General features: G+C 46.4%; 1 protein-coding gene across 1 annotated transcript in view; it reads right to left on the bottom strand.

The window, feature by feature from the left end:
• The window catches only part of LOC148323988 (titin-like), a 149,733-nt gene that overhangs the window by 76,909 nt on the left and 46,270 nt on the right, over positions 1-26,554 (bottom strand). Inside the window, 51 exon segments of the mRNA XM_088314508.1 lie at positions 308-607; positions 683-798; positions 873-1,059; positions 1,142-1,438; positions 1,716-2,003; positions 2,134-2,255; positions 2,356-2,533; positions 3,040-3,187; positions 3,327-3,478; positions 3,599-3,886; positions 3,970-4,084; positions 4,159-4,346; positions 4,416-4,718; positions 4,790-5,089; positions 5,154-5,423; positions 5,517-5,783; positions 5,863-5,987; positions 6,070-6,478; positions 6,578-6,856; positions 6,943-7,209; positions 7,292-7,561; positions 8,135-8,303; positions 8,390-8,487; positions 8,958-9,224; positions 9,295-9,418; positions 10,222-10,364; positions 10,454-10,580; positions 10,771-10,910; positions 11,998-12,264; positions 12,942-13,208; positions 14,056-14,322; positions 15,047-15,173; positions 15,267-15,406; positions 15,477-15,740; positions 15,907-16,173; positions 16,281-16,547; positions 16,655-16,781; positions 16,994-17,133; positions 17,211-17,480; positions 18,075-18,353; positions 19,307-19,705; positions 19,965-20,015; positions 20,474-21,794; positions 22,245-22,993; positions 23,127-23,162; positions 23,325-23,399; positions 23,541-23,612; positions 23,782-23,856; positions 23,993-24,065; positions 25,675-25,739; positions 25,742-25,798. Of these exon segments, the coding sequence (XP_088170634.1) occupies positions 308-607; positions 683-798; positions 873-1,059; positions 1,142-1,438; positions 1,716-2,003; positions 2,134-2,255; positions 2,356-2,533; positions 3,040-3,187; positions 3,327-3,478; positions 3,599-3,886; positions 3,970-4,084; positions 4,159-4,346; positions 4,416-4,718; positions 4,790-5,089; positions 5,154-5,423; positions 5,517-5,783; positions 5,863-5,987; positions 6,070-6,478; positions 6,578-6,856; positions 6,943-7,209; positions 7,292-7,561; positions 8,135-8,303; positions 8,390-8,487; positions 8,958-9,224; positions 9,295-9,418; positions 10,222-10,364; positions 10,454-10,580; positions 10,771-10,910; positions 11,998-12,264; positions 12,942-13,208; positions 14,056-14,322; positions 15,047-15,173; positions 15,267-15,406; positions 15,477-15,740; positions 15,907-16,173; positions 16,281-16,547; positions 16,655-16,781; positions 16,994-17,133; positions 17,211-17,480; positions 18,075-18,353; positions 19,307-19,705; positions 19,965-20,015; positions 20,474-21,794; positions 22,245-22,993; positions 23,127-23,162; positions 23,325-23,399; positions 23,541-23,612; positions 23,782-23,856; positions 23,993-24,065; positions 25,675-25,739; positions 25,742-25,798 (11,592 nt within the window).

Genomic DNA, 26,554 nt, shown 5'->3' with positions numbered 1-26,554 from the left:
TGAACATTATTTATTTATTTAGTTTTTTTTTTTTTTTGCACTTGGTGCCTGCTAATTTTAGGATCTAATAAAAAATGATATCCCTGATATGAACGGAGGGTTAATTGCAAGGACGAAGACAGACGGCGAATATTTTTATGAATTAGGGCAGAAGGCTGCCCGGGTTGTGGACGGAGGATGCAGGATGGACCGACAAAATAGGTTAAAGTGCCCATCTATGATTTTAACCATGTGAAGCACACAGAAAATCAAGTTTGAATGTGACTGTTACTTTCAACTCTGTTGTCTCGTCACTTGCGCCACTTACCAAGTCTCTCCTTGCAGACTACAGAGTCGGAGGGCTCGCTGGGTTCACTTTCGCCGGCTTTGTTGACAGCCTTGACCCGAAAGGCGTATTCTTGCTTCTCCATCAAGCCCTGCAGCTGGTGCTCAGCCTGAGCAATGTCCTCCGCAATGCGGACCCACTCATCGCTTCCCTTTTTCTGAAGCTCGATGACGTAACCATCAATCTTAGCGCCGCCATCGTGCTCGGGTCTTGTCCATGCCAGCACAGCAGAGGTCTTGCCGATGTCTCGGATCACAGGTTTGCCAGGAGCCCATGGAGGATCTGAAGACAGAGATTATTTGCAATTCATTTGGATCAGTGTTTGGACTCTGCATAGATCCTTGCATTATAGCACACCAATGGGGTCTTTGATAAGGACTGGATCTGTTTCTGTGCTTGGTTTTCCACTTCCAGCCAGATTTTCAGCCAGGACCCTGAACCGGTATTTCTTCTTTGTCCGTAGTCCTTTCACTCTGTTGTCAAATATCCCACAAAGTTAAAACAAAAGTCTCTGTTAGCAAACCATTGAAATAAGACTTGAAGTAACCTGAAGTTGGTGTCCTTGATAGGCAGCTTATTGCATCTGATCCATTTATCACTTTCGGGATCAAACCTCTCGACCCAATAACCGGTAATCGGACTGCCGCCGTCCTCATCTGGCTCAAGCCAGTTGAGAGTCACGGCATCCTTGGCAACGTCAGAGGGTGTGACTCTGGATGGAGGGCCTGGAGGATCTGAAAAGATACACAGAAAAATGTGGTTTTGGATTGAGCGAAGGGTTTCTGGAAAAAGAAAGAGGTCAAACTTCACTCTCACCAAATGAATACTTGGCAATAATCGGAGTGTGCTCGGTAGGTTCTCCGACACCATATTGGTTTTCAGCACTGATCCTGAACACATACTCCATCAAAGCGGTGAGCTTGCAGGCCTTGAACGTGGTGTATTTAACTGTGGCTGACAGCTTGGTCCACTCCTCTTTATCAGTCTTGCGACTCTCCACAATGTAGTTGGTAACAGGTGATCCACCGTCATCCCTCGGAGGGTTCCAAGCCAAGAGGCAAGACTCATTGGTGATTTCAGAGATGTCAAAGGCAGCGGGTGGGCCGGGTTTGTCTGAACAGGACAGACAAAACAAACAATGTCAAGTCTAAATTTCACGAGGGCTTCTTTCTGCTAATCCACACGCATTTCTCAATTGAAATGACCTCCATGTGTTTTTTTGAATGCCACACGCATTCCTGAATCAAAATGACTGACTTTTCTATATTTTTGGAACGTGTTTAATGTGAATGCATGAAAAAATTGCAAAGAACATCAGCGCAAATTTGCTGTGGTCGGGGTAACTGCTGACTGGACATGTAAGGCTCGCTCCGACATGAGTGAAACAAACCTAGAATGTTGACATCAACTGTAGCTGTGGCACGTCCGCAGGTGTTGACGGCTTCAATTATGTAGGTGGCGCTGTCGCCTCTGGTTGTGGTGCCAATCGACAACTTGGAGTGTCCTGGCTGTGTGTCAATGACAACACGGTCATCAGTCTGCAGGACCAGGTCAGCCTTGGTCCACTTGACGCGGGGATCTGGTTTCCCTTTGACCTCGGCCGGAAGTTCAATTTTGCTGCCAGCTCTAGCAGTAATACCAGCTAACAACTTCACATCCAGCTGAATCTCCGGAGGTTCTGTTGGGTATTTGAAGGAAGTCAACAATCATATTCAACTAACTTATCTGAGGCCTTTGATCCAGAGTCCCTTTTATGAGGACTCTTGGATATTAAAATGAGGCTCCACCACAAGTCCACTCAAGCTCACCTTTAGCATCGACAGCCTGGATCTCATCGGTTGACCTGCAGGGTCGACTAGCTCCTAATTTGTTGACAGCTCGGACTCTGTAGGCATACCACTGTCCCTCAGTCAGACCAGTAACCTGAAACCTGGTAGTGCAAAAATCAGAAATGACATTGTAATACGCACGAAGACACGCAAACATATGCACGCAGCAGAAATAAGAGTTGAAATGATGTCAAGACCTACTTGAGCTCCGGAACAGGATCAGAGCAGGGTTCCCACTTGTCGGTCCCACGTTGACACTTATCCACTACATAACCTTTGATCTGGGCGCCACCATCATACTTTGGAGGCTCCCAGGACAGAAAGATGCCCTTGCTGCTCTTGTCCCGCCACTTAAGATTCTCGGGAGGTTCGGGTACAGCTGAAGCAAGGTTTTAGAAACTCATTATAATGTTCTCTCGATTGTTTTTTTTCTTTTAAGGGATGTTCACATGTTTTTGCTTCAGTCTATTTCTTATACGCCTCTCTCATGCAGATTAAAAGTGCCACAATTCTCTTGACTCATCTTTTGGCACACACACACACACACGTACTTGTGCATGCACGCACGTAATGTGTATCGATTCAAGAAACCGTTTGTTGTGGCATGGATATCCTGTCGTTTAATACGACATTTTCCAATTTGTACAAATTGTGTCCCATGCACTTTAAGTCTCTGGGAGAATACTCGCACCACCAGACTCGTCAGGGAACGCCCTCATTTCAAGTTGGCTCAATCCACAGTGGGTACATTTCGTGAAGGTGCCAAAGTGACACATTGAAGTCGATTGGGAGAATCCACACAGCCCAAAAAGTGTTTCTTATTGAAGCACATGCGAGAATAAGCCCCTTAATGAGTGACGTGCATGACATGGGATCATCACTTACTGGCAGGAGAAGAGACATTGACGGGCTCGTCAATGTAGGACGGCTCTCCCGGGCCGCATTTATTGCAGGCAGCGACACTGAACATGTATTCCTTCCCTTCAATGACATCTGTCACTGTATGCTCAAGGTCGAGGACTCCTGTGGCCACCTGGCATTGCACACCAATGACAACGGAAAGAAGACGGTCTCTGGATTAGTGTCTCTCATACGTATACTAATTGGATCATTGTGTAATATTTTGCAAAGAGAGCGGAGCCCGTAAACAAACAAAAGAAACATTTGTGCACCTTGGCCCAGGTCTTACGAGACACTTCTCTCTTCTCAATCTGGTAGTGTGTGACAGGACTTCCTCCATCATGCTCAGGAGCCTCCCACATCAGGTGGACGTGGTGTCTCGTCACCTCGGCCACTTTGAAGTCTTTTGGAGCACTGGGGCAGGCTGGGAAATTTAACAAGAATGAAAACCGAACCCGGCAAAGAAAATGACCACAGTACTGTACACGTTGGCTTTGAGCCATAACGGCTTGCTTAACGCAAGAAGAAAAACAAGATTCCTTACCGATAACATTGACGTCAATCTCTCCAGAGACGGACGACATATCGTTTTCCAGCTGTAGGGTGTAAGTTCCTTTGTCTGGACGGACACTTGGCATTACTTTAAGCTCGGTGTACGTCGGCTTGGTAACCATAGAGATGCGCTCGGCATCCGACGTCAGCTCCTTCTCTTCAAATGTCCATTTGGGGACGGGGGTTGGGTAACCTGCGATTGGAACTCTGATGGTGAGAGGGTGAGGGACAATGACTTCCAATCCATTCTTGAAGGCGCTCAGGTCGATGGTTGGACCCACTGTCAGGGGAAACGCACAATATGGAGTTCAATGAGTAGCCCAGAGTGAACTGGTATCTTTTTTTTGGATATAATTTTCATACCGTGAGCATCATCAGCAAGAAGAGGGCCGAGTTGCTCGGCTGGATCTGAGATACCGGCGGCATTCTCAGCACAAACTCTGTAAAGGTACTGATGACCATGTTTCAGTCCAAGCACCTGAACAAAAAAAGTCACTTTATTGAGATTCAAAATCCAAGCAGACAAACGGGTCCACGAGAAGAGCTTTGTACCCGGTAGGAGAGGTCTGGACACAGTCTAGAGTTGCAGCGAAGCCACTTGTCTGTGCCCTCCTCGCACTTCTCGACGATGTAGCCGGTGATCATGCTGCCGCCATTGCTGGCAGGCGTGTCCCAGCTGAGTGTGACGGCCTCCTTGGTTTGGTCATTGAAGTTCAGGTTGAGGGGTGGGCTTGGCCTCTCTGCAAGACATCCAGGTTTCAGACAAATGCCATCACGAGAGATGACCTTCAGTGTCAAATGTCACTCACCGATTGGATCCATGATCTTGACGGGTTTGGTGGCGGCGCTGGGCTTGCCAATGCCAGCCTTGTTCTCAGCTCGCACTCTGAAGATGTACTCTTTGTTCTCAACCACATCATTGAGACTGGCCAACCGGTCGTTGGCTCCACAGAACATGGATTCCTCCCACTTTACGGAAGTCCTGTCACGGAGCTCGATCACGTAGCCAGTGATCTCTGAGCCACCGTCAAACGTCGGAGGCTCCCAGATGATGGTGGCCCCGAATCTGTTCACCACACTGACAGCCACATTCTCCGGAGCATCAGGAACATCTGGAAGACGACCGCTTCAGTAAGGTTTTTGTCTTGAAATTATTTTATCAGTTGCGTGCCTGCTGGCTCACCAAATTTATTCTTGGCCTGGACGGCGTCTTCAGTGACAACGTGGGGTCCGCTCCCAACGCGATTTCTGGCGCAGACTCTGAACAGGTACCAAGAGCTCTTTTGGAGTCCACTAACACAGTACTCAAGTGCATCGGCGCGATCTGTCGCTACAGTCCAGGCCTTCCGCTTCACATCACGCCTCTCTACTACATACGATGTGATTTTGCTACCACCATCACTCTCAGGCTCCTCCCAGGCCAAACTAACTTCACCGTCAACAGTGTCGGTCACCCTCAGGTTCTTCACGGGTCCGGGCACATCTGCCAAGTACCGATTCAATGTTAAAAATCGAGCATAAACACAAATGAATCTACTAAATCTCACCAATCACATCCAGGTTAATGAAGGCCTCTCCTTGTCCATGCTTGTTCTTGATTACCACTTTGTACTTGCCCTGGTCTTCTTTGCTTGGGCTTTTAAGGCGGTACACTGTCTTGTCAACTGAAGTGTCAATGTTCTGGACAGGTAGACTCACACTGTTGAAAAACCACTCCACATCTGCCCGAGGGTAGGCGTCGTAGGATACTGTAATGACGAAGGGCTTTCCGGCATCTGTTATCAAGTTCTGGTCAGCGGTTTTAATCTTTGGAGGAGCTGCATAAAACAGGCGACCAAGTTCAATTTTTATTCTCTATGTTCCTGCATGGATGATTGCAAAGTAAATTGCAGTCATGTCGTGCGACTCACCCGCTAGCTCCAACTTAGCTCGAGCGTCTTTGTCTTTGGCAACAATCCTGTACTCGCCCTGATCTCGAGGTCGGACCTCACACACTTGCAGTCTGTGAACTTTACCCTCGCTGATCATCTGGTACTTGTCTCCCTGAATGATTATCATGTTGTTTCTCATCCACTTCACCTCCACTCTGTCTTTGTTGAGCTCCGCCTCGAACACCACGTCAGAGCCAGGAGGCTCCAAAGCGTCCTGAGGCAGTCTGATGATCTCCACTGGGATTTCTGTTGGCGGAAACGCCTCTCGTGAGAAGATTTCAAAAGGGAATTGCAATGGAATGATTAGAATGAAACAAAGACATGCCTTCAACAAATAGTCTTGCTCTGGTCCTCTTCTCCTCCACGTCACAGGCATATTCACATTCATCATCTGGTCTGCATGTCTTGACGACGAGTCTGCATGTCTTACCTTCTTTCTCTATGAGATATCTGAGGGCACACGCAGGTGTCCATAAACATGCTTGCAACAATGCTTTTGATGTAGATTAACGAGTCATTTGACTTCAAGTACCTCGGCCCTTCTCGAATCTCTCTGCCATTCCTGTACCACTTGGCGGTGGCCTTCTCTTTGGACAACTTGCAGATGAACTCTGCATCCTCAAACTCTGTGACCGTCTGGTCTTTAAGTTGTGTGGTGAAGTCTGTCGGCGCCTCGCTTATAATTAATTCAGCGGCACTCTTATCTTCTCCGACTTCAGCACTGTACTCGCCCTCATCGTCCATGTTGCAGTCCTTGATGGTCAAAGTGTGGTTGAGACCGTCACTTCTGTAGACAATGCGTTTGCTGAGCTCCACCTCCTGGCCAGCCTTCAGCCACCTTACGGTTGACTTTGGTCGGTTCACCTTGCACACAAAACTGATTGTCTTCTTTTCTTGAGTTTCAATGTCTTCGATGGGGACCAGGAACTTTAGCTTCTCCTCTATGGGTGGAATTTTAATTTTTTTTTAAAATATATTTTATGATGAGTGATTTCTGATCAGAGTCGGTGTTTTGTGTTTGCATGAATTTGATCTCTTACCAGTAACTTTAGCAAGGGCTGAGCTCTTGGCGTGTTCTCCTCTGTGATTGGTCAGACCGACAGTGTATTCGGCCTCGTCGGCTTTGCCGGCATTCTGAATCCTCAGGGAGAAGACATTGTCCCTCTGAGCCACCATGTACTTACTGGTCTCAAATATGGTCTCGTGGTTCTTTAGCCACTTGGCCTTCACTCCCTCCATGTTTGTCTCGCAGTTGAAGACAATCTCGCTTCCCTCTTTGACTTCTGTGTCTCTGATGGGTGTGACGATCCTCAGTTTTTCTGCAATTGAGTACAGACCATGAGTCTCAACCTCGGTCAAAGAGTCAGTGATAATGTAATGCATGAGAAAATCGAGTGAGTCTCACCAATCACCAGCAGATCGGCGGAGGCTTGAACGCTGCCGATAAGTACCACGTAACCTCCCTCGTCTTTCAGCTCACAGTTTTTCACAACAAGAGCTCGTCTCTTCCCTTCGCTGACAAGCTTGTATTTGTCCCCGCTATCGACCTCCTTCCCCCCTCTGAACCATTTCACCTCGTAGGTTTCTTTGGAGACTGAACAGACAAACTCGGCCTTCTCCCCTTCCACAACTTCCTGGTTCTGCGGTCTGGCGATGAACTCAGCTGCAAGTTCTGCACAGAAAGCAGAATAAGGTCACATTTGTATTTCTTTCAGGCGGCTCAGTGCTAGTCCAAGAAGAGGATGCATTTGGACCATTCAGTTTCAGGACAGCAGCTGTCTTGACACCGGGGCTCAGTCTACAGTTGTATTCGCCGGCATCCTCCATCCTCAAGTCATGAATGATCAGGATCCTTTTACGTCCATCCGCGATCTGCTCATAGCGGCCTCCCTCCGGCAGCTCTCTGTCTCCTTGGTACCAGGTCACCTCTCCCCCAGGCTTGGACACCTCACAGATCATCTTGACGCTGTCTGTCTCTGTGCCTTCCACGTTGGACAAGTTCTTGGTGAACCTGGCAGCCTCCTCTGTAAAATAAATAAAACGTAAAAAAAATAAAACAATATATTTATACATTTGGGGGTGGATGAGGAAGTAGTTTGCCTTCAAGAATCTAACAAGAGGCCAAAACAGTTGCCTGTAACCAAACACCGACCTAAAAACATTCATGGAGGTTTTGTTAGTTGACTCTGGTTCACAGTGTTAGGTGTGCCCTGACCTTAAATTGTGGCTGAAAGTTAACAACTTGAAAGCTTCCAGACTCTTGTTCCTGAAGTAAGTGACTTGCTCAGTCAAATACTGATTTTGGTGGTACTGCTTTTTTTTTTTTTCGGGATAAGTTGTCTAGCATAAAAATGATTGGTGTGGCATATATACGTCGAGTGTTTGTGGCTACCATCCAAGACAAATTTCCCAAAGGGGAGAACAAAGTTCTTTCTAATCCTGTTTCATGGTGTAAAATGAACAAATATAAGTGACAAACAATAACTTGGGACATTGAAGGGATCCCAGTAAATTCAGGTACCTTATCGTCTGACGACGAAACAACTTTTTTTTTTTTTTGCCATTTGCCATTTGCCATTAATGGTCGGATGCCTCACCAATGACAGTCAGCATGGCGGAGCTCTTTGATGTCCTCGCGTCACACTCGTATTCCGCCTCATCATCCATTACAGATTTGTGGATGATGAGGACCCTCTGAAGCCCCTTGGACAAGATCTCATACTTCTTTCCTTTTCTTATCTCGCAGCCATCCTTAAACCAGCAAACCTGCATGATCACATTTAGGCAAATGTCGCTCAGCGAGTGTGAAAGCTTTGATCAGGAAAAAGCAAGCTTTTGATAAAGATTCAAACCTTGGCAGACTCTCGGGATACTTCACATTCAAACTTGCCAGATTCCTTTTCTCGAACCTCAACATCTTGCAGACCCTTAAGGAACTCCACGTGAGGCGCTGATGGCACAAAATGACACCGTCACCCAAAAGTTTTGCTCATAAAATGCTTGAGAGGATTTTGTCCTAGTAATAGAAATCGAATTTATGTATTTACTGCTTGACTACGTTCATTATTTTATTCATTACATGTTCTTAATTCGTATTGTGTTTTTCCAACCTCAAGGATTTCTCTAGACAAGTACTATAACTGCCCAGTGTTCCAGATTAGAGTCTCACAAGGCCACAGGTGTGTGGGGGTTCTGTCTACATACATAGTTGGCTGGCAATTGTCTGGTTTTCCTAAACTGCACTCATAGCCTTGTCATTGCTTCCATAGACTACATGAATATTTGTATAAATTGTGTCCTGACAAACTGGACCAGGGTGAGCACGCTGGCGAGCGAGAAGTCCCTGTGTGGCATCGGGTTCAAACTGGAATATTACATCACGAAGCTCAAGAAATTAGTCGATGCCAGAACAGTCCTTACGTATGACATCAAGGAAGCCGGAAGTCTTGGAGTCCTTGGCGTCACACGTGTACGTCTTAATATCATCCAGGTTGCAGTCGTGGATCACCAGCGCCCTCTTTCGACCATCAACGATCAGGTCGTATTTCTTGGTCTTACGGATCTCCTGTCCCTCCTTGAACCATTGAACTTCTGCATTCTCTCTGGACACCTCGCACTCTAGCGTGGCGGTGGCCTCCTCCTCCACGGTCTGATCTTCCAGAGGCTTGGTGAACTCCACCGCAGGCTCTGAAGGCACACGCCAAACGTGAGCGCTGAGTGCAAACAACGTACCAGAGGCAAGGAGATGGATTTATACCTCTGACAATGAGCTGAGCCTGAGTTTGGAAGTCTTTGGCAGTCAATTTGATCTGGCCCGCCTCAGACAGCTTCACATCCCGAACGGTCAGAGCGTGAATTCGGCCATCTGTTCGAGTCTTCACCTGCAGGAACCAAACAGTGAGAGTCACGTGCATTTCCTGTTTAGTGGCAAGAATACCCGTTTGGGTAATCCGCGGAACTGAAACGCTGATCATGTTCTTAGCAGTAATGGCTTGATAGAGCAACTTAGCCCATTTCGACTCGATTTAGAGAGCACTTTCAAAACAGCCATTTCTGCATTCAAAGTGCTGGACAGAGTAAAAAGTTGACGTACAACAAACAAATACAGTTAAAAGCCGAATAATGCAAAAATAGCGAAATTTACTAGTTCCAGACTGCAGACTGAGGTAATGGAGTGGTACAAATGTGAAGGTGCTCTGAAAACCTTCCAGTTATACTGAGACTTTGAATCTCATCTAGAAGTCATAATCCCTGTCTGGTAAAGGTGTTAAAGTCTTTAAAGTTTAAGAGTTTTAGGTTCAAATGAGAGTTAAGGGGTCGAAGGTTATAGTCAGGATTTACGCATTTTAGGTTCAACTTGAACTTCAAGCGAGGGAGTTGAAGGTTAAAATGAACACGAGCGTTGCAGGTGAAAAGGTGTGTTGCAATAAAGTTGAATACACAAAGTGTCACAAGCAAGCTTTTAGTGGGCGAGCAAAACGGTGCAAAAGACTTTTGACTTCATGGTGGCTGAAGCTCCATATTAGGCAGTCTTGCGGGGCAGTGAGAGATTAGACTGTTATTTTTAACTTTAGCGGAGAGCACAGAGATGAAACGGGCACAGATGTCGTTGTGACACACGTTTGACAATGCATCAAATCCCAAAAAAGAGGAAAAATTCTGGAAAAGATAGCTGTCGTCCTACCCGTTCGCCAGCCTCCATCTTGTTGCCTGCCAGGAACCAGTCGACAAGGATGCCTTCACACGACAGCTCGCACTGAAAGGTGGCCGTCTCCCCGGCCGTTACCGTCAGGTCCTTCAGCGGCTGCAGCAGCTTGATGGCTCGAGCTGGGGAGGGCGAGGGTGAGTGTTCGACGTCCAATCTCTTCAGATCATGCCGCGCTTGCTGTGATTGGCTCTGGCTTTGGTGGGCTCACCTTTGACTCGCAGCTGAGCGCTTGTGTTGGCTTTGCCTGCTGAGAACTCCACTCCTCCCGCCATGTTCATGCGTATGTTGTAGAGGATGAGAAGATGTCTGGGGCCCTCCACCTTGATCTCCACATCCTGACGGTGGACAAACGCTACGTTTTTTTTTTTTGCTGTACTTGATTTATTTACAATCCATTGTGGGGTTAACAACAGAAACAAAAAACAAAAAAAACGATAGTTTGGGGTCTTTCAGAACTGGTTTTCAAGAACTGCGAGATGAATAAAGGTCAAAGTCCCGGAAGCTAAACAAAAGGCGAACACTTACGGCTGACTGGTGCAAGGCTTCTCCGTTCAGCTTCCAGTCTCCGAGGACGTCCTCTTCGGAAATCTCCGTCTCAAACTTGGCCATCTCCATCTCAGTGATCTCTACGCTGTAAAGGGGACGCACCACCTTGATGTCGCGCTCTGGACGACAAACACCAGATAGAGGACACTGTCAGTAGGAATTATAAAAAAACAAAACAAAAAAAACAACTCAACATTTGATTGGAAATGGTGACAAAGACATTTTGGTCTATGGAGTCTGTGAGGGCAACAACGAAAGCTATGCAAGCCCTTGTGGGCCAAATGCAGCAAAAAGGGCGGAAAACTCAAATATAAGATATTTTTTTAAATCTCCCACACCAGCAAAAAGAAATATCTAAAAAAAAATAGTTTATGTGTGAACGGCCATGACTCCGAGTACTTTCCCATCAACGGCGTGAGGCGGGGCTGTGTGGCCGCTCCTGCACTCATTAACTGCGTCACCAAACACCTGATGTCTAGAGTATGTGAGCGCATCCCTGTGGTACCTCTTGGCAACTACATCCTTAAAGACCTCGAGGATGCCAACGACATAACCCTGTTCGGCCAAACTGCCGAGCAGCTTCTTGAGGCCCTCAGTGTGTTCAACGAGGAGTCCAAAAAGCCCGGACTTAGGATAAGATGGCCCAAACCTAACTCATTCATGTCGGCGATGGACCCGACTCACCACCATTCTCGTTTTGACGGCTTTGTCTCCACCTTCAAATATCTGGGGTCGACAGTAACCAACAATGGAAAACTCAAAACAGAAATTGACCGACGTCGTGCCATCACAGCCTCAGTCATGCAGAGCCTGTGGAGGCCACTGTGGAGACATTGGCATATCTCCCGGGAGACAAAGCTCAGAGTATATAATGCCTCAGTCATCTCCGTCCTCTTATACTTCTCTGAGACCTGGCCGCTGAATAACCCCCATCCTGGCATTCAATCCCCAACAAGCTGGCTTGAGACGACCCAGTGGTGCCCCTAGCACCCGCCAAGTATCTTAAGGCCTGCAATGTAACCCTCGAACAAGCTCAACACCTTGCCCACGATAGACCCAGATGGAGAGTCCTGGTTGCCACGGGTTGGCTCTACGCGCTCTGGGCAAGAGGACTAAGAAAAGAAAGCAAGATGGCTTTTGGTCCTAATATTCACGTGGTGACGCAACAAAAGCATGCCGCTTCAGGGCCGGCATATTTCATATTACCTTCAATTTTGAGAAGTGCCTCTGTTCTGTCCGAGCTGCAGTCACACGCGTATTCTCCAATGTTGCTCATCTCTGCCTTGCGGATGATCAGGATTCGCTTTTTTCCGTCGGCGCTGATGCTGATGTTCTTGGAGGGCGTGAGCTCCTTTCCGTCCTTGAACCATTTAACGTCTGCCACCGCCTTGCTCAGTTCGCACGTCAGTTTCACTTGGTCCTTCTCTACTGCTGTGTAGTTCTGCAGCTTGCTGGTGAAGTACAGGTCACCCTCTGAGGGAAGGACATGTTTTGGAGGTTGGGATGAAGCAAATAGGTCACCAAAGAAGCTTTGTGCTACACCTGGAATCTGACTGCCTGTTAGGCATTCACAAGTTCCAGAGGTGGGCAATCCGTCAGATTGACAGTCTGTCACTGACAACGATCATGATAAGTCACGAAAAAAGACGGAGTGACGAATGCCAGTCGGGTATCCTGGTCGCTGACAAATGAAGAATGGCGGACCAGCAAAATGTACCAAAATGCCCGCCTCTGACATGTTCACCTACTCGCAGGGGTGTTATTACATCTGTGCTAATTTACATCGACGGCATTAAGCTAGCTAACATTTGTTTGCCGTAACGGAATGACAGTCTGGTAGAATATTTCAATGGGAAATGTGCAATGTTGAATTGCTATCAGTGTCAACAATCTGGCAGAGACAAAAAAAAAAAAAAAAAAAACGGCTTGAAGGACGCATGCAAGCAAGATCTTATTTGGACAACTGTCCAAGCAAGAGTCTTCCTTCTTTCTCTGAAAGTGATGTAGAAGATACATTTCTTGAAAGCATGCAGGTGTAAACTTTACAACGAACACGCAGATTGGCTGAAAGTCCACCTCAGTCGGCTACTTGGCCACTCCGCTTGTCTTGACCGCCAAAAAGAGGAAAGAAGACGGCGTGAGGTACTGACCGATGACGGTGAGCATGGCGCTGACGCTCTTGTCTGCGGCCTCCACCTTGATCATAGCCGTGTCGTCGAGGGCAACCTCCTTGAAGGCCAGCGTGTGGATCGTGCCGTGGTCCGTCATGTGGACCGCGTTTCCAGGGTGAAGTCGCACGTCGTTCTTGTACCAAATCACGGGGATGTTTTCGTGTGAGAGCGTCACACTGAACTCGGCCGTTTCGCGCTCCTTTACGGTTACGTCCTTGATGGCTTTGATAAACTCCAGGCGGATTCCTGTGGCGAGAGTGTGACGGTTTAATAGCTCACCCTTCGCCCCTGTGAACACGTTTCCGTGGTCAAGTTTTGCCACTTTTATGACGTTCGTAGCAGCCGCTCAGTTGAGATGCAGTGCGGCAGATACCAACATGCTGCCCGTTTGTTCTTCCAGTTGAAAACATTGTTAGCAGACCTCGTCGGCTTGAATCATAAAAAAAAGGATTAGTATCATTTACAAGTCATTGAATTGTAAATCATTAACCGTTAAGTTTAAAAGAAGTTTAAATGTATACATAGCTACTGATAATACTGAGGAAAATAAGAAAAGAGTAATAATTAAAGTTTAGGGAAAAATGCTAAATGAATGCAACAAACATTTTATTACACAAATCAATTCATGTTAATTTTTAATTCATCGTTAAAGTCGAAGAAATACTGAATGAATATCTCAAATGATTTGACTCATTTTCTTCATGAATTGACAAGAAATAAATGAGCAAATGCTGCTTGAAAGACCGTTTCGCTAAATGCTTGATGGGCAGAACTTAAGAATGGACTGAATGGACCTTGGACCGGCCATCCATTTTCCATCAAGGTGTTGCACGATAAGAAGGTCTGGAAACACGATTCTCATGCTGGAACTTCTGTGATTGCGTAACTCGTGGTACGCAGCAAGAACGAAGTCCCAACTGACAACAAATTCTGACTAGTGAGGTCCGAGTTGCTATGACGTATGAGGATCTCCTTTTTGGCATGGCAAAATGCCAAATCGGGTCAGTGCCGGATGGCGTAGAGGGAGCTGTTGCGCAAAAGTGTGTTCCGTGCGTCAGCTCGACTTTGAAGTGCGCAGGAGGCAAAGGCTCACCTTGTATGACCAGCTTGCCGCTGGTCCTCTTGTCTTCTGCCTCAAACGTGTACTTGGCCTCGTCGTCGTAGAGGGCAGAGCGGATCAGCAGCACGTACGAGTTCCCGTCTTGGATGATCTCGTACTTGTCGTTGCTCTGCAGCTCCTGCGAACCCTTCAGCCAGCGAAAAGACTTTGGCGCTCTGGACACTTCCAGCTCGAATCTGGCGTCATCCTTCTCGAACACCTGCACGTCACTCAGTGGCGTCAGGAAGTTGAGAGGAAGTTCTGACCAATCGGGAAGAAAAAGAAAAGTAAGCGCGATAATTGGCTAGAGGGAATGGACAGCATCCGTTCCAAAGGACCCCTAACCGATCGAATTCCTTTTCAGTCGAAATGTCAGCGGAGTTTCTCAGTCATCCAGGAAGCAAAATTGGCAATGGTTGAATGAAGGCAACTGGACTCTTGTTGAAGGGGGTTAGTGTTAGTGTGTTTTTTAGCATCTTCACTTTTCTGATTCTAAAAAAAAAAAGTCAAAGACGTTTCATCCATTGGGTTTCTTTTGTTCTGAAGCAATTGAAGACCTTCACCTTCCATCCAGAAAAGTTGTTCATTTATTCCATTTAAAACATTATTATAAAATATCAGGGTCTTAGTCATTATGTTGATTTTTATTTATTTATTTTTTTTTTTTTTTAACTTTAGGTCTGAAATTCATTTGAAAGCTATTTTGGATCAATACAGGGCTGGAGTTGAATGTATGTCAAAGGGAACCATCTGCACGACAAATAACGAGATTGCTGTACAAAGAGTTAAGCAAGTCCCCGTGTAGACAAAGAGGAAATCTGAAATACACCAAATCAGGGCTACAGAAATACTGAAGAATCTCAAGTCGAATTTCACTGAGCCAACTTAAGTTCTGAAGCTGAAAAGCCTTTAAAAACAAAGAATAATCCAGCTGCCTTAATGGGACTTTTTCAATTTAAGAGCGAATGTAGTTGATTCGATTCACCTTTGACTTTCAGGCTGGCAGCACATTTGGCGTTGCCGGCGGTGTATTCCACCTCGCCACTCATGGACACTTTGCAGTTGTACAGGATCAGCGTGTGCTTGCCTCCCTCTTCCATGATGTCTACATCCTGCCCATTTAAAAAATGGCGCCACAGAATAATCAACGGCACTCCAAGACAACAAAGGAGCAGATGAGGCGAGTCGGCGAAAGAGGTGCTCACAGAAGAAGCGGTTTGGACTTCTCCATTCATCATCCACTGGCCGTGGACATCATCCTCAGAGATCTCCACCTCAAAACGAGCCGTTTCACCATCGAAGAGTTCCACACCGTAAATGGGACGAACGAGCTTGATGACGCGAGCTAGCACAGATGCCAAATGTGAAGACGCTCATCCACGACAAAGTCAATCTACGCAACGGTTTAGTTTTACCTTCCACGGTGAGATCAGCTACAGTCTTGTCAGTCCCACAGTCGCAGGTGTACTTTCCTTTACTGCTCAGTTCCACCTTCCTCAAGACCAAAGACCTCCGAGTGGCCTCGGACTTGATCAGCACCGTCTTGGAGGCGATCATCTCCGTCTCTTCGTGATACCAAACGACAGGGACATCTTTGTTGAGCTCACAGTCCAGAGAAACCTGGTCTTTCTCTGTGGCTGTGTAGTCTTGGAGTTTCACCACAAATTTTGGATCACCCTCTGTAAAAACATTGTTGACTCGTCAATTTAGAGGCAGCACGGTGAAGGGACTGCCACTGATTGGTCTCGCCGTGGACCTTGACCTCCGCTGTCCTCTGAGGAGAATCGGCCCTCCACCCATCCCCCGTGCAGAGAAACACAAGAGAAGAAAGATGTGTGCCAGTACCTATGACGGTCAGCTTTGCCAGTGAGCTTATTCCTTTGGCCTCTGCCTTGATCTGGCAGGTATCATCAAGCGTCAACATCCGCATTTCCAGAATGTGTTTCTTTCCTTCCACTTGCGCAATCACTGTTCTGCTCACATGGAGCTTGACTTCGTTTCTGTACCAGACCACCGGTTCGTTGTCGTGAGTCAGCTCAAGCTCAAAGCGAGCCGTTTTACCTTCTTTGACCATCTGGTCCTCCAGAGGCCTGACAATCTTAAGCCTCAAGCCTGGAAGGGAATAGGAGCGGCCGCTCATGTTAAAGACGGGCCCCACCTGAGCCCCAATTTTGGGCGGAAAACACGCCAACGGTGAGTGGACGGAACCCGCGACTTACCTTCCACCGAAAGCCGAGCCGTGGATTTCTGAGTCAAAACCTCAATGGTGTACTCGGACTCGTCGTCAAACTCACAGCTGTTTATGATCAGCATGTGTTTGTTTCCGTCGTCAATGATCTCGTATTTGGGGCCTTGGGTGATGATTTCCGCACCTCTGAACCACATCACCTTGGACACCTCCTTGGTGACGGTGCATTCAAATTTAGCTTGTTTCTTTTCAGGAACCGAAATGTCCTTCAGAGGCTCCACAAAGCCCATCTCGATTTCTGTGAGGTTTCAACCATTTGCCAGGTTACTGACGTGTTTTCTCTCGCAAACGCTCACCATGCATACACGCGCACATGCAGACACGAGATCTGGATTACGGGCGTACCTTTGACGGTCAGCATGGCACTGGTGATGGCATTTAAAGCCTGGTATGTCACTTCACCTGCTTGATCCAACTGAACATTTTTCAAACTCAGGAAACGTTTGTTCCCATCGGCTTTGATCTCGCATGTCTGAAAAATAGGATCAACGATGTTTGCCAAGAATCGGAACAGAGCAAATTCCTAAAGCGCTGACCCTGCTACTACCTAAAATCAGCTTGATATTATTCTAGAATGAAATTCCTGACATGACAACTCAAAACAGAAAAAAAACCTTTACAGTAAAATTGAGATTTACAATTTTGAAAAAAAAAAAAAATAATAATAATAAAGATGTGACTTACCGGAGATCTGATCAGCACTTGGCCCTGAAGTTTCCATTCTCCGATGACGTCGTCCTCTGAAATTTCGGTGTCAAACTTGGCTTCTTCCTTTTCCACCACCTCCACGCTGGCCAGTGGTTTCAAGATTTCCGCCTCACGCTCTGTACAAGCACATCAAACACATCATTCTGGTGGCTAGCGGAAGGTGAATGTGTTTCACTCAGGCCCCCCGACGCACCTCCCAGAGTCAGTTTGGCCACATATTTGCGGTCCTCCACGGCAAAAGTGTATTCCGACACGTCGTCAGGCTGACAGTTGTTGATGGTGAGCAGCATGATGACGCCATCCTTGCTGATCTCGACCTTGTCGGAAGGCGTGAGCTCCGTCTCGCCTTTCAGCCACTTCCAGTTGGGCGTGTCTTTGAAGAGTTGACACCTAAAGGTGGCGCTAGACCTGGGTTTCACGTGCTGATCCCTCAGGGGCTTCACCAACCAGTCTTTGATCACCTCTGAGTACAAAGATTGACAAGGTTTCATGCTTCATTGCGAGTCTTACGTTTGTACTCTGCTAGACAGCATCAAGTATGTGTGAAGTGCCGTGAAATCACTTGTTGGGAACTGCCGCTGGACTGCACATTTTGGGAACTAACAGGTACATGTATGTTGGGCAAAAAGATTTGGACAAACGGGAAAATGGAATCAACCATTTCCCAAAATATGAGGGTTGTACTGGCTCCAAATGCAGGCTCACTCGCTGTGTCTGAATCTTGAGTGTGTTCGTGCGACACTACGGCCTGCTCAGATAAATTTGGTGTGGTAGAAATATGACTCACCGCATCTGTAAGTGTATTGGTAAAATGAGGCTCAAACGGTCTTTCTGAGAAGTTTGACTTTTTAACGCAGTGGAATGGAAAGACTTCAAATAAGAGTTTGGCGTTTGACCAAAAGTAGCACAAATAGGGCGGCAATGCGAGCCGCAGTGAATGCGCATGCTTCCCTCGTTTCTTTGGAGCCCGGAAGACAACCTTGGAAAGGTTTTCATTTTTCAACCTTTTTTCCCCCAAATTGTACTTTTCAAGATTAGCCGTCAGTACGTTCCTCACCGGTGACTTTGACGTTGGTGCTGGTCTTGATGCCATCCGGCGCGTCCACCTCGCACGAATAGAGGCCGCTGTCTTCCTCTGCACCGTGCTGGATGGTGACGGCGTGCTGCAAGCCGATGATATTGATGGCCAACTTCCCGGCCTTTGTCTTGAGTTTGACGCCATCCCGCTTCCAGATGACATCCCTCTCCTTGTTGAGCTCACAGGTCAGGTACATGGGCTGACCCTTGGTGCACGATGTCTCCGCTTCCAACTCTTTGACCCACTTCACGGGCAGCTCTGCACAAGAACAACATCTTGGAATGCGCACGCTCTGCTGCTCACAAATATTTCATGTGCTAAGACCGACATGGTCTCGAAAGACCATTTTTGCAAGGGTTGCGCGCTATCTGTGACGCAGCATGCTATCGCATGTTTCAATTGAAAATGTGGGCCAAGGCATTTTGCCTCCATCTGTTTGGACCACAACTTGGAGCGCTTGGACACTGGACACTGTGCAATGCGAACAATGTGTTTGCAATGAGAAGAGAAGAACTTCTATGACCCGTGCCTTTGACCTCTAAAGGCTCCTCTGATATTCAAGAACGCTGACTGACTTCAGAGAATCAAGTTGATGAGCGCCTCACCCACTTGTCCAAGGTAAGACCATTTTTGTTGCATTTTTTGTTTGGTTTGAAACAAATGAAAACGTACGATAAACTATGCAACTGAATGTCGTCACTCTACTTAGTGGCAAGCGTGCGCTTGTCTCTTTGCAATGAGGTGGTCCCATCTTGGCTTGGACATACTTTCTCTGCAAAAAAAAAAAAAAAAAGGCTTGTCTTTGAATGCCAGGTGCTTGGCCACAAGGTATGGAAGCAGTTTTGATGGTGTTATTGTCTAGTTTGCATTTTTGCAAAGCGGCTTACGCAGCAGTCTGCTATAGAACCTGAACATGAAGTCAGTCGGACAGCGAGAGTCACTCCGCGTGTTGCGGTCTCAAATGGCCTCTGGCCTGCTACGGGTCCGCTGCCCGATGCTTGGTGGCCCATGCGGTGCGCTACTGAGTCTGGATCGTCTTTAAGATGTCAATTGGTGAATTGAAAGAGAATTGCGGTCAAAATATTAGCACTGCCAATTACAAAATGGCTCGATAACGACCTGGAAACGATTGAAGATGAAAGCAATTTGTGGAATGTAATTTTCTGTGTTTCTCCTTCAAAGTTGAAAGAATGAGAAATCTGTGAGCTAACCTTCGACAATAAGTTTGGCAGTGCAGCTGATTTCCTTGCCGGCGTTCCTCGCGATGCAGGTGTACTCGCCAGTATCTGACAACTGCACGTCTTTGACCACCATCTTGCGATCCTTGCCGTCTGAGGTGAATTTGTACTTGGGGCCTTCGCGCAGGTTGCCCCCATCCTTCATCCAAGATGTGATGGCGGTGGATGGCGACACCTGGCACTCGAACACAGCCGAAGAGCCGATAGACTCGGCCTCCTGTAGCACGATATCCTCCAGCTTTTTGATGAACTTCAGCGGGACAGCTTTGAGTTTGAATCCTCCAAAAGGTTCCTCCGGAGGCGAGGGCCCTTTTCCGCCGGGCCTCAGGCCTCGACCCCGACCACCATCACCTGGAGAGGGCGTAAGTCTCACTGCAAAAGCAGAATTCAAAAGGTTTTCGGTTAGATTCCGCTCGGGCAGCAGAACGTCAGAGAAAAATGGGTAACATCAATGAAATGAATTCAAAAAGTGAAGAGTTGAGAACAAAGACTCTCATGGACGAAGTAACAGAAGAAAAAGACCAAAACAAGAGCAGCAAAAAAGCATTTTAGTTTAATATACATGCAGTGTATATCTATCTAGCATACATACACGCAGTATAGCTAAACGCGAAAGCCAATCAGTTCTCACCGCCAAATCCTCGTCCTCGTCCTTTAGGAGGTTCCTCCGCTGGTTTGCCATCTGGAGAAGTGATGGAAACATTTCCTGTCACAATTTCATCTTGTGCTTGTGCGTTTCCAAGAGTCAAATTCTTCTAGTCAACAATAGTAACAGCGACAACAATTCTTTCAATATGTTCAATGGGGAAAGACAACAAAACGGTCTTTGCTTGGTTTGACTAAATCTAAAATAGAAACAGGGTGATGATAAGGATGATGAGGACGACATTTATGAATCGCATGCTAACGCGTTGCTCGGTGTTAACTAATGAATCACGTGACTTGAGAGTTCGTGATGAAGATTAGATGTGACATCTCAGAAGTTGTGAGAGTGGTGGCAAGGTTGCTGCTAAGGGAGGTGCTAGGAGGATGTGCCGATAGGGGGTTGTGGTAGTGGGGGCTGGTAAAACGGGTGCCGGTAGTAGGGGGGGCGGGTTGGGGGTGCTGACAGCGTCTCCAAGTTTCTGGATGTCACCTCACCTTGTTGGCTGTCAGGAGTGCCTGGAGTTTCCCACGCCCCATCCATTCCTTCACCTTGCCAGTCCTCAGAGGGGACCAGTTCCCAAGTCCAGATCTCCTCATCGGACGCATGTTGGTGTTCTTCTGCCTCTTCCTCAAAAACCTCCTCCTCTGGCTGCGTGGGAACTTTCTTCACCTGCACAGCTCTCGGCGAGACCTCCTTCACGAGGGAAAGCCTCACCCTGTTGGGTCTATCTACTTGAGTGGCCTTTTGAGCGCAAGGTTCCTTCAGAGTTTCTGGAATGTTTGGTGAATTGCTTTTTGCAATTCTTGTAACTTTCTCAGCAGCCGTGATTGTTTCAATGGCAACTTGTTCCTTTCGTTTTGACTTATCAGCCTTGGCTGACAAGTGTGATTTTTGTTCAGCCTTTTTGATCTGCTCCGTGGGCTCGGACCCCCCTTCAACTTTTCCTTTATTCCGTTCAGGTGATGGAGTACTCGTACATTTTATGGTATCTGCTTGTGTGTGTGACATTTTGTGTTCATCTTTCTTTACGAGAGGACTGAATTTCTCGGCCAAACCATCTGGATCCTGGTTGTTTCTGTGCTTATCTTTTCTTGTTGGTTTTTCGTGGTCTGGCTTCAGATCTTTGGAGCTTTTGTCACTTGGAGTGTGACTCAGGCTTTTTGCGTCCACAGGAATTTTCTCTTTGTCCGACACTTTTTCTTTCATTTTGACTTCAGGCTTCAGTTTGACCTGCACTTTATCATCAGCTAATGGAGCAGGATTTGGACGTGTGAGAGTTGGGTCTCCAACCTTTGTGGCTTTTTGATCAGTGGTGAGTTGATGGGTGTAGACAGGACTGTCTCTTCTTGAAGTCTTTTCTTTTGGATGTTTGTCTTGCTCATATTTCAAACATTTCACTGTTAGCGTCTCTAGCTCCTCTTTCTCTTTTGTCTTTGTGGACGCATCTGGTTCAGGCACCTCCACTTTGGCATGTCCATCCAGTAGATCAACAGCTGTTGGCGTGGTTTTTGACATCTCCCGATTCAACATGAAGACTTGTTCACGTGTCCATACTGTTAACGTTCTTTGCTCACTAAGTTTGGTGTCATCTTCAGCTTTGTGAGTGGGCTCGTCTTTCGGCTTTTTGGGCCGTCTCTTTAGTTGAATATTTTGCGTTTCTTTTGTAAGTTTTTTGGATTGTATTTGCTCTTCTGGCACTTGAATTAGTTTTTCCATATCCATACTTAGCACTTTTGTCTCTTCATGTTTTTCTTTCTCCATCTTATAAGCAACTGCAACCTTGTCATATTCCTCGCAAAGCTCAAGTTGACTCGTCTCTTTGACGGGAATGAAGACACGTTCACTCCCCCCGATTGTTATTAACTCCCGATCTTCTCTTCCGTGCAGTGTGTGAACGTTGAGTTGTTCAAGATGCCTGCTCACTTCTGCTTGATGAGTTTCTACTAGTTTCAAAGCCGCTGCAGATTTTTCTGGAACTTGCTCCAACCCAATGACCTCGGCTTCTCCCTCCTCAGTTTTTATTTTGGAAGTAACTTGATGCTTTATTTTTTTTGTAACTGCTGCTTTTTTCTCTTGAAGCGCTCCCTTTGTCTTCACCAGTTCATTGGAGGGAGGAAAGCCCGTCACTTCAACATGATTTTCTGGTATTTGGGTTATTCTCTTCTTTCCTGTACTAAGTGCATTTGTCTCTCTTAGGTTTTCTTTCTCAGCTTTGTGAACAACTGCAACCACTTCATGTTCTTGCCAAATGTCAAGTTGGCTCGCTTCTTCTGAACTGAAGATACGCGCACTTCTTCTGACAGTTATTAACTCGCGATCCTCTCTGTCGTGAAGGCTGTGAACATTGAGTTTTCGGTCAAAATGCCTGCTCACTTCTGCCTGATGAGTTTCTACTTGTCTCTTGGCCACCGCAGGTTTTACTGGAACTTTCTTCAAGATGTCAACTGGACCCTCTGCTGCTTCCTTTTCTCTGGTGACGGCGCTAAATTTACGCTGCATTTTCTGCGTCACTGATGTTTTTGTCTCTTCAAGTGTAGTCTGTAACGGCATCATGTCTTCGGAGGCAGGAAGGCCCGTCGTCACTTCAACAGGATGAACTTCTAGCTGCTCATCTGACGTTTTAGGTGCATTCTTATCTATGCTTAGTAAATTTGTTTCTCCCGGGGGCGGTTTCGCCATTTTACCAACAACTGCCACCTCCTCCTGTTCTTGGCAAAGCTCAAGTTGGCTTGTTTCTTCTCCTGACGTGAATATGCGTTCACTTCTTGAGACTGTTATTGACTCGTGATCCTCTCTGGCGTGAAGTCTGTGAACATTGAGTTCTTGGTCAAAATGCCTGCTCACTTCTGCCTGATGAGTTTCTCCTTCTTTCTTGGCCACAGCTTCGCTCAAGCTGATGAGCTTGGCTTCTGCTTCCTTCTCTTTGGTTGTTGAGGTAACTTTACGCTTCACCTTCTGTGCTGCTGCTGTTTTTGTCGCTTGAAGTGGACTCTTAAGTTTCTGTACAGCTGGTGCTGTGTTTGTGGCAGCAGATAGTATGTCGTCACAAACAGATACACACTCAAGTCTAAGTAACAAACAACAGACTATCCATACAGTAAGTACTCAATTTGATTCCTTAATCAAACAAAGAAAAGGTGCGTATACCTTTGGTTGGTCCAGGAGCCTTAACCGGTCCGTTTTCTGCAAGAGTTTAAATGAAATCAGTCATATTGTGCAATCGTTCATTTGGGGAATGGAATTTTTGTTGAGACATTTTTTGGAAACGAGACTAATTGTCAAGGTTCACTGCATCAGCACAACTTATTGCAGCATTTCTGTCACCAGCTGAGTGACAAACTTTACCTCCAGGAGGAGAGACTTGCTTCAAGACAGAAGATGCTTTAGCCTTCACTTTGGCTGGTGGCAAAGGATTCTCCTCTGCCAGAGCAAGACAAACGGCAACAAGAATGGCAATACCATAAATCACACGTTCAGACCAAACACAAGTCATGTTTGAACTGAAAGGCAAAGGAAGTCAAAGAATATGGACAGCAGACACACACACATCAGTTATGCTACCTGGGGAAGGAATGACTTCAGCTGGTAGCTTTGGTGCAGGAGCACAGACTTTCCTCTCCTCTGGAGGAGACATTTTAAAGGTAGACCATAACAAAAGGTCAGACCCCAAAAATGCATGTCATCAAAGGAACATGCAGACACACAGATAGGAAGACACAACTGACCACTCATCTGATCTAAACAAGACAAAACTCCTCCAAGGGAAGCTATGAAAGAGCTGAGCGTTTTAAGAAGGAAGTACCTGCAGGAGGAGCCACTTTGTCCTCTCGAGCTGAGGGAGTTGAGGCTTTCCATGTTTTATTCTCCGCATGAGACACTAAAGAAGATACAAAAAGATGAAGAATACCGAGAAAAAACACCAGCAAGTCACCGGAAAACCAAGCACTAGCAATTGAGGGAAAAGGCAACCATGGACAAGCCAGAAGAATCTTTGACAGACCAGAAGACAATACCTGAAGGTGGAGAGACAGGAGCAGAAGGCGAAGATGTGGCCACAATTGGTTTCTTCTCCAGAGAAGATGCTTGAGAAACAAAAAAGTAAACGCAGGGATCATGGCCATGAAACAACAAGGTCAGTCCAGATAGGAGCCGCATCAATGTGATGAAACATGGAGTCATTTGAGCCGTCACATGGAGCATGACAGCACAAAGGTGGGCAAGGAAAAGATGAAAGATGACAAAAAGGGTTAGTTTGTGTTTGTAGGAGAAGGAGACACACATGAACTGTGAGCATGAGAAGTCTTGGACGAGGTTTGAGCGAAACCAAGATACCTGAATGACGTGTCTTTGTTTCCTGGATGTCTTGACGCTTCTTGTCATCTTTCCCTAATGGAGGCTCACTTTTCACTTGGTCTGGAGAATGCTTTTCGTCGCAGTCAGCAGAAGCCAATTCAAATTTCAGAGCGTTCTGCTGTGGTGCCAATACTTTGGACAAAGCTTCATGTCGAAGGGCTGGTGTTGAAGGAACATTGCTTGCGGACCTAGCTTTGTCCGTCAGAGCTTCATGACACAAAGCGTTTTCAAGTGGAGGGTTTTCTGTCCCAGATTGGACCATTTCTCTGTGAAGAAGCGCTATGTCTGCCAGAGGATGTGCAAAGTCCTCGCGAGACATGTCGGTCAAATATTTCCTCAATGATGGAGGAAGGCCTCGTGCTTCAAGAGGATCAGCTTCTGTCTGCTCGTCTGATACTTGACTGACTTGTATCTTCTCTGTTGTTGTCACTTGAGCATCTTTCTGTTCTTCTTTCTCCATTTTATGAGCAACTGCAACTTCAAGCTGACTTGCTTCTTTTGCTGCAGAGACAACATGTTCACTCCTTCGAATTGTTCTTAACTCCCTATCCTCTCCGTCATGCAGATTGTGAGCATTACGTTCGTGCTCATGATTCCTGCTCACTTCTGGCAGATAAGTTTCTATTTGTTTCTCTGACTCTGCAGAATTGACAGAAACCTTCCTCAACCTGGCTTCGACTTCTGTCGCTTGATTTTTGGAGGTATCTTCATGCTTCATCTTCTGTTTGACCCTTTTTTTTGTCTCTTCAAGTGGACTCTGTAACTTCAGTTGTCTGGAGGAAGGAAAGCCTCTCACGCCAACAGGATCCGATTGCAGACTGGCTTCTTTTATTTCTCGGTGTAATGAGGCTCCCCTTGGAAAATCAGCCTCCGTGGGTTGATGTCCTTGCAACTGATCATTGTAGGATGCAAGACATGTCTTTGGTGGAGGTTTCCTTTCTGTTTCTGGAACATGAGGTTTGTCTGTGTACTGCATTTCCTTAAGGTTCTCAGCCTGGTCCCAGACAGGAACGTCCCCCTTTTTCTTTGTCTCATTGTCCAATGTCCTGTCTTGGTGATCCAGCGTGAGGAACCTTTCCCCTTGACCCTCCTTGAATGAAGAGGCATCTTCAGCTTGGCGCTCAACCTCATGACGAGCTGGATTGTTTTTCACATTGAGCCAAGATGGAAGATTTGCACCATTGAGCGGTGTCCAAGAAAAAAGTGACGGACAAAATAGGACATTTTAGTGATTGTACGATATACACGCTAACAAATGACACACAAACAAGTGATAAAATGACTGCGGATTCATGACATCACAGAGCGACACGAGTTGCTGAGGCGTTTAAGCTTCAAGTGTTTGCTCTGGTCTCTTTGAAAGTTTTGCCTGCGGATGGGCTAGATAAGTCGGGTTCGATTTCTCTGCGGTATTTCATCTGCTTTAGTTGGTGTTTGTCGAGACCTTTCTTTGGCTGTAGTTGTTTCTGCTGGCACCATTCCGGACTGGTCCGCAATCTTTTTGGCTCTCACAATGTTTTTTTTCTTTTTTTTCTGGACGGTACTTCGGTTCTTGTGGCTCATCATGGTGATGCGAAAGGGATGTTTTAGGGTGCCTCTGCATGATCGCATCAATTGGTTTATAGTTTTTAGTTTTTTTTACTTTTCTTTAGACAATGGAGGGTTTTTTTTTTTTTTTGTTTTTTTGTTTTTTACCTCAACTAGTTTTGACGTGCAACTGGCACCTTCTTCAGGAGTGTTAAAGAAGTCCTCCTGCTCATCCAATCACTTTCAGGTGGCATCACTTTGGGGTGAATAGTCCAAAAACTAGTAGATGTAAAAAAGAACCTGCATTGTCGGAAAAAATGGAAAACAAATCTACTATTTAACATAAAGAAGACTAGATGAATTTTTGGACGATATCAATTGGTTTTGTTTCTGGGCTAAGTTCAAAAAGATTTTAGCGATCATCCATTTGAAAGAGCAAAGTGACACTCAGCAGGCACACAAACCAAACAGCGTTTGTCAGTTTTGCTGTGCAGAGAAGCATCTTGACCGTCTGAGCTTCTAAACTTTTTGCCATGTGAGACAAGAATTAAATGTTGTTGAAACTACTTCCTTAAAGATCTCAACTCAAATGCAAATGAAAGACTGACTTGAAGGAGAGTTCTTAGTCTGGATGCAAACGTTTGCCAGTGTTAGTACATGCCTAGAAGCATCTTAGGCTTGTACCCCTAAAGAAG

This window comes from Idiotropiscis lumnitzeri, chromosome 14 (assembly GCF_059441095.1).
Source record: "Idiotropiscis lumnitzeri isolate Australia: NSW breed Sydney's pygmy pipehorse chromosome 14, RoL_Ilum_1.0, whole genome shotgun sequence".
Lineage (NCBI taxonomy): Eukaryota > Metazoa > Chordata > Actinopteri > Syngnathiformes > Syngnathidae > Idiotropiscis > Idiotropiscis lumnitzeri.
Note: the sequence above shows the minus strand (reverse complement) of the source record. Positions and strands in the feature narration are given on the sequence as shown.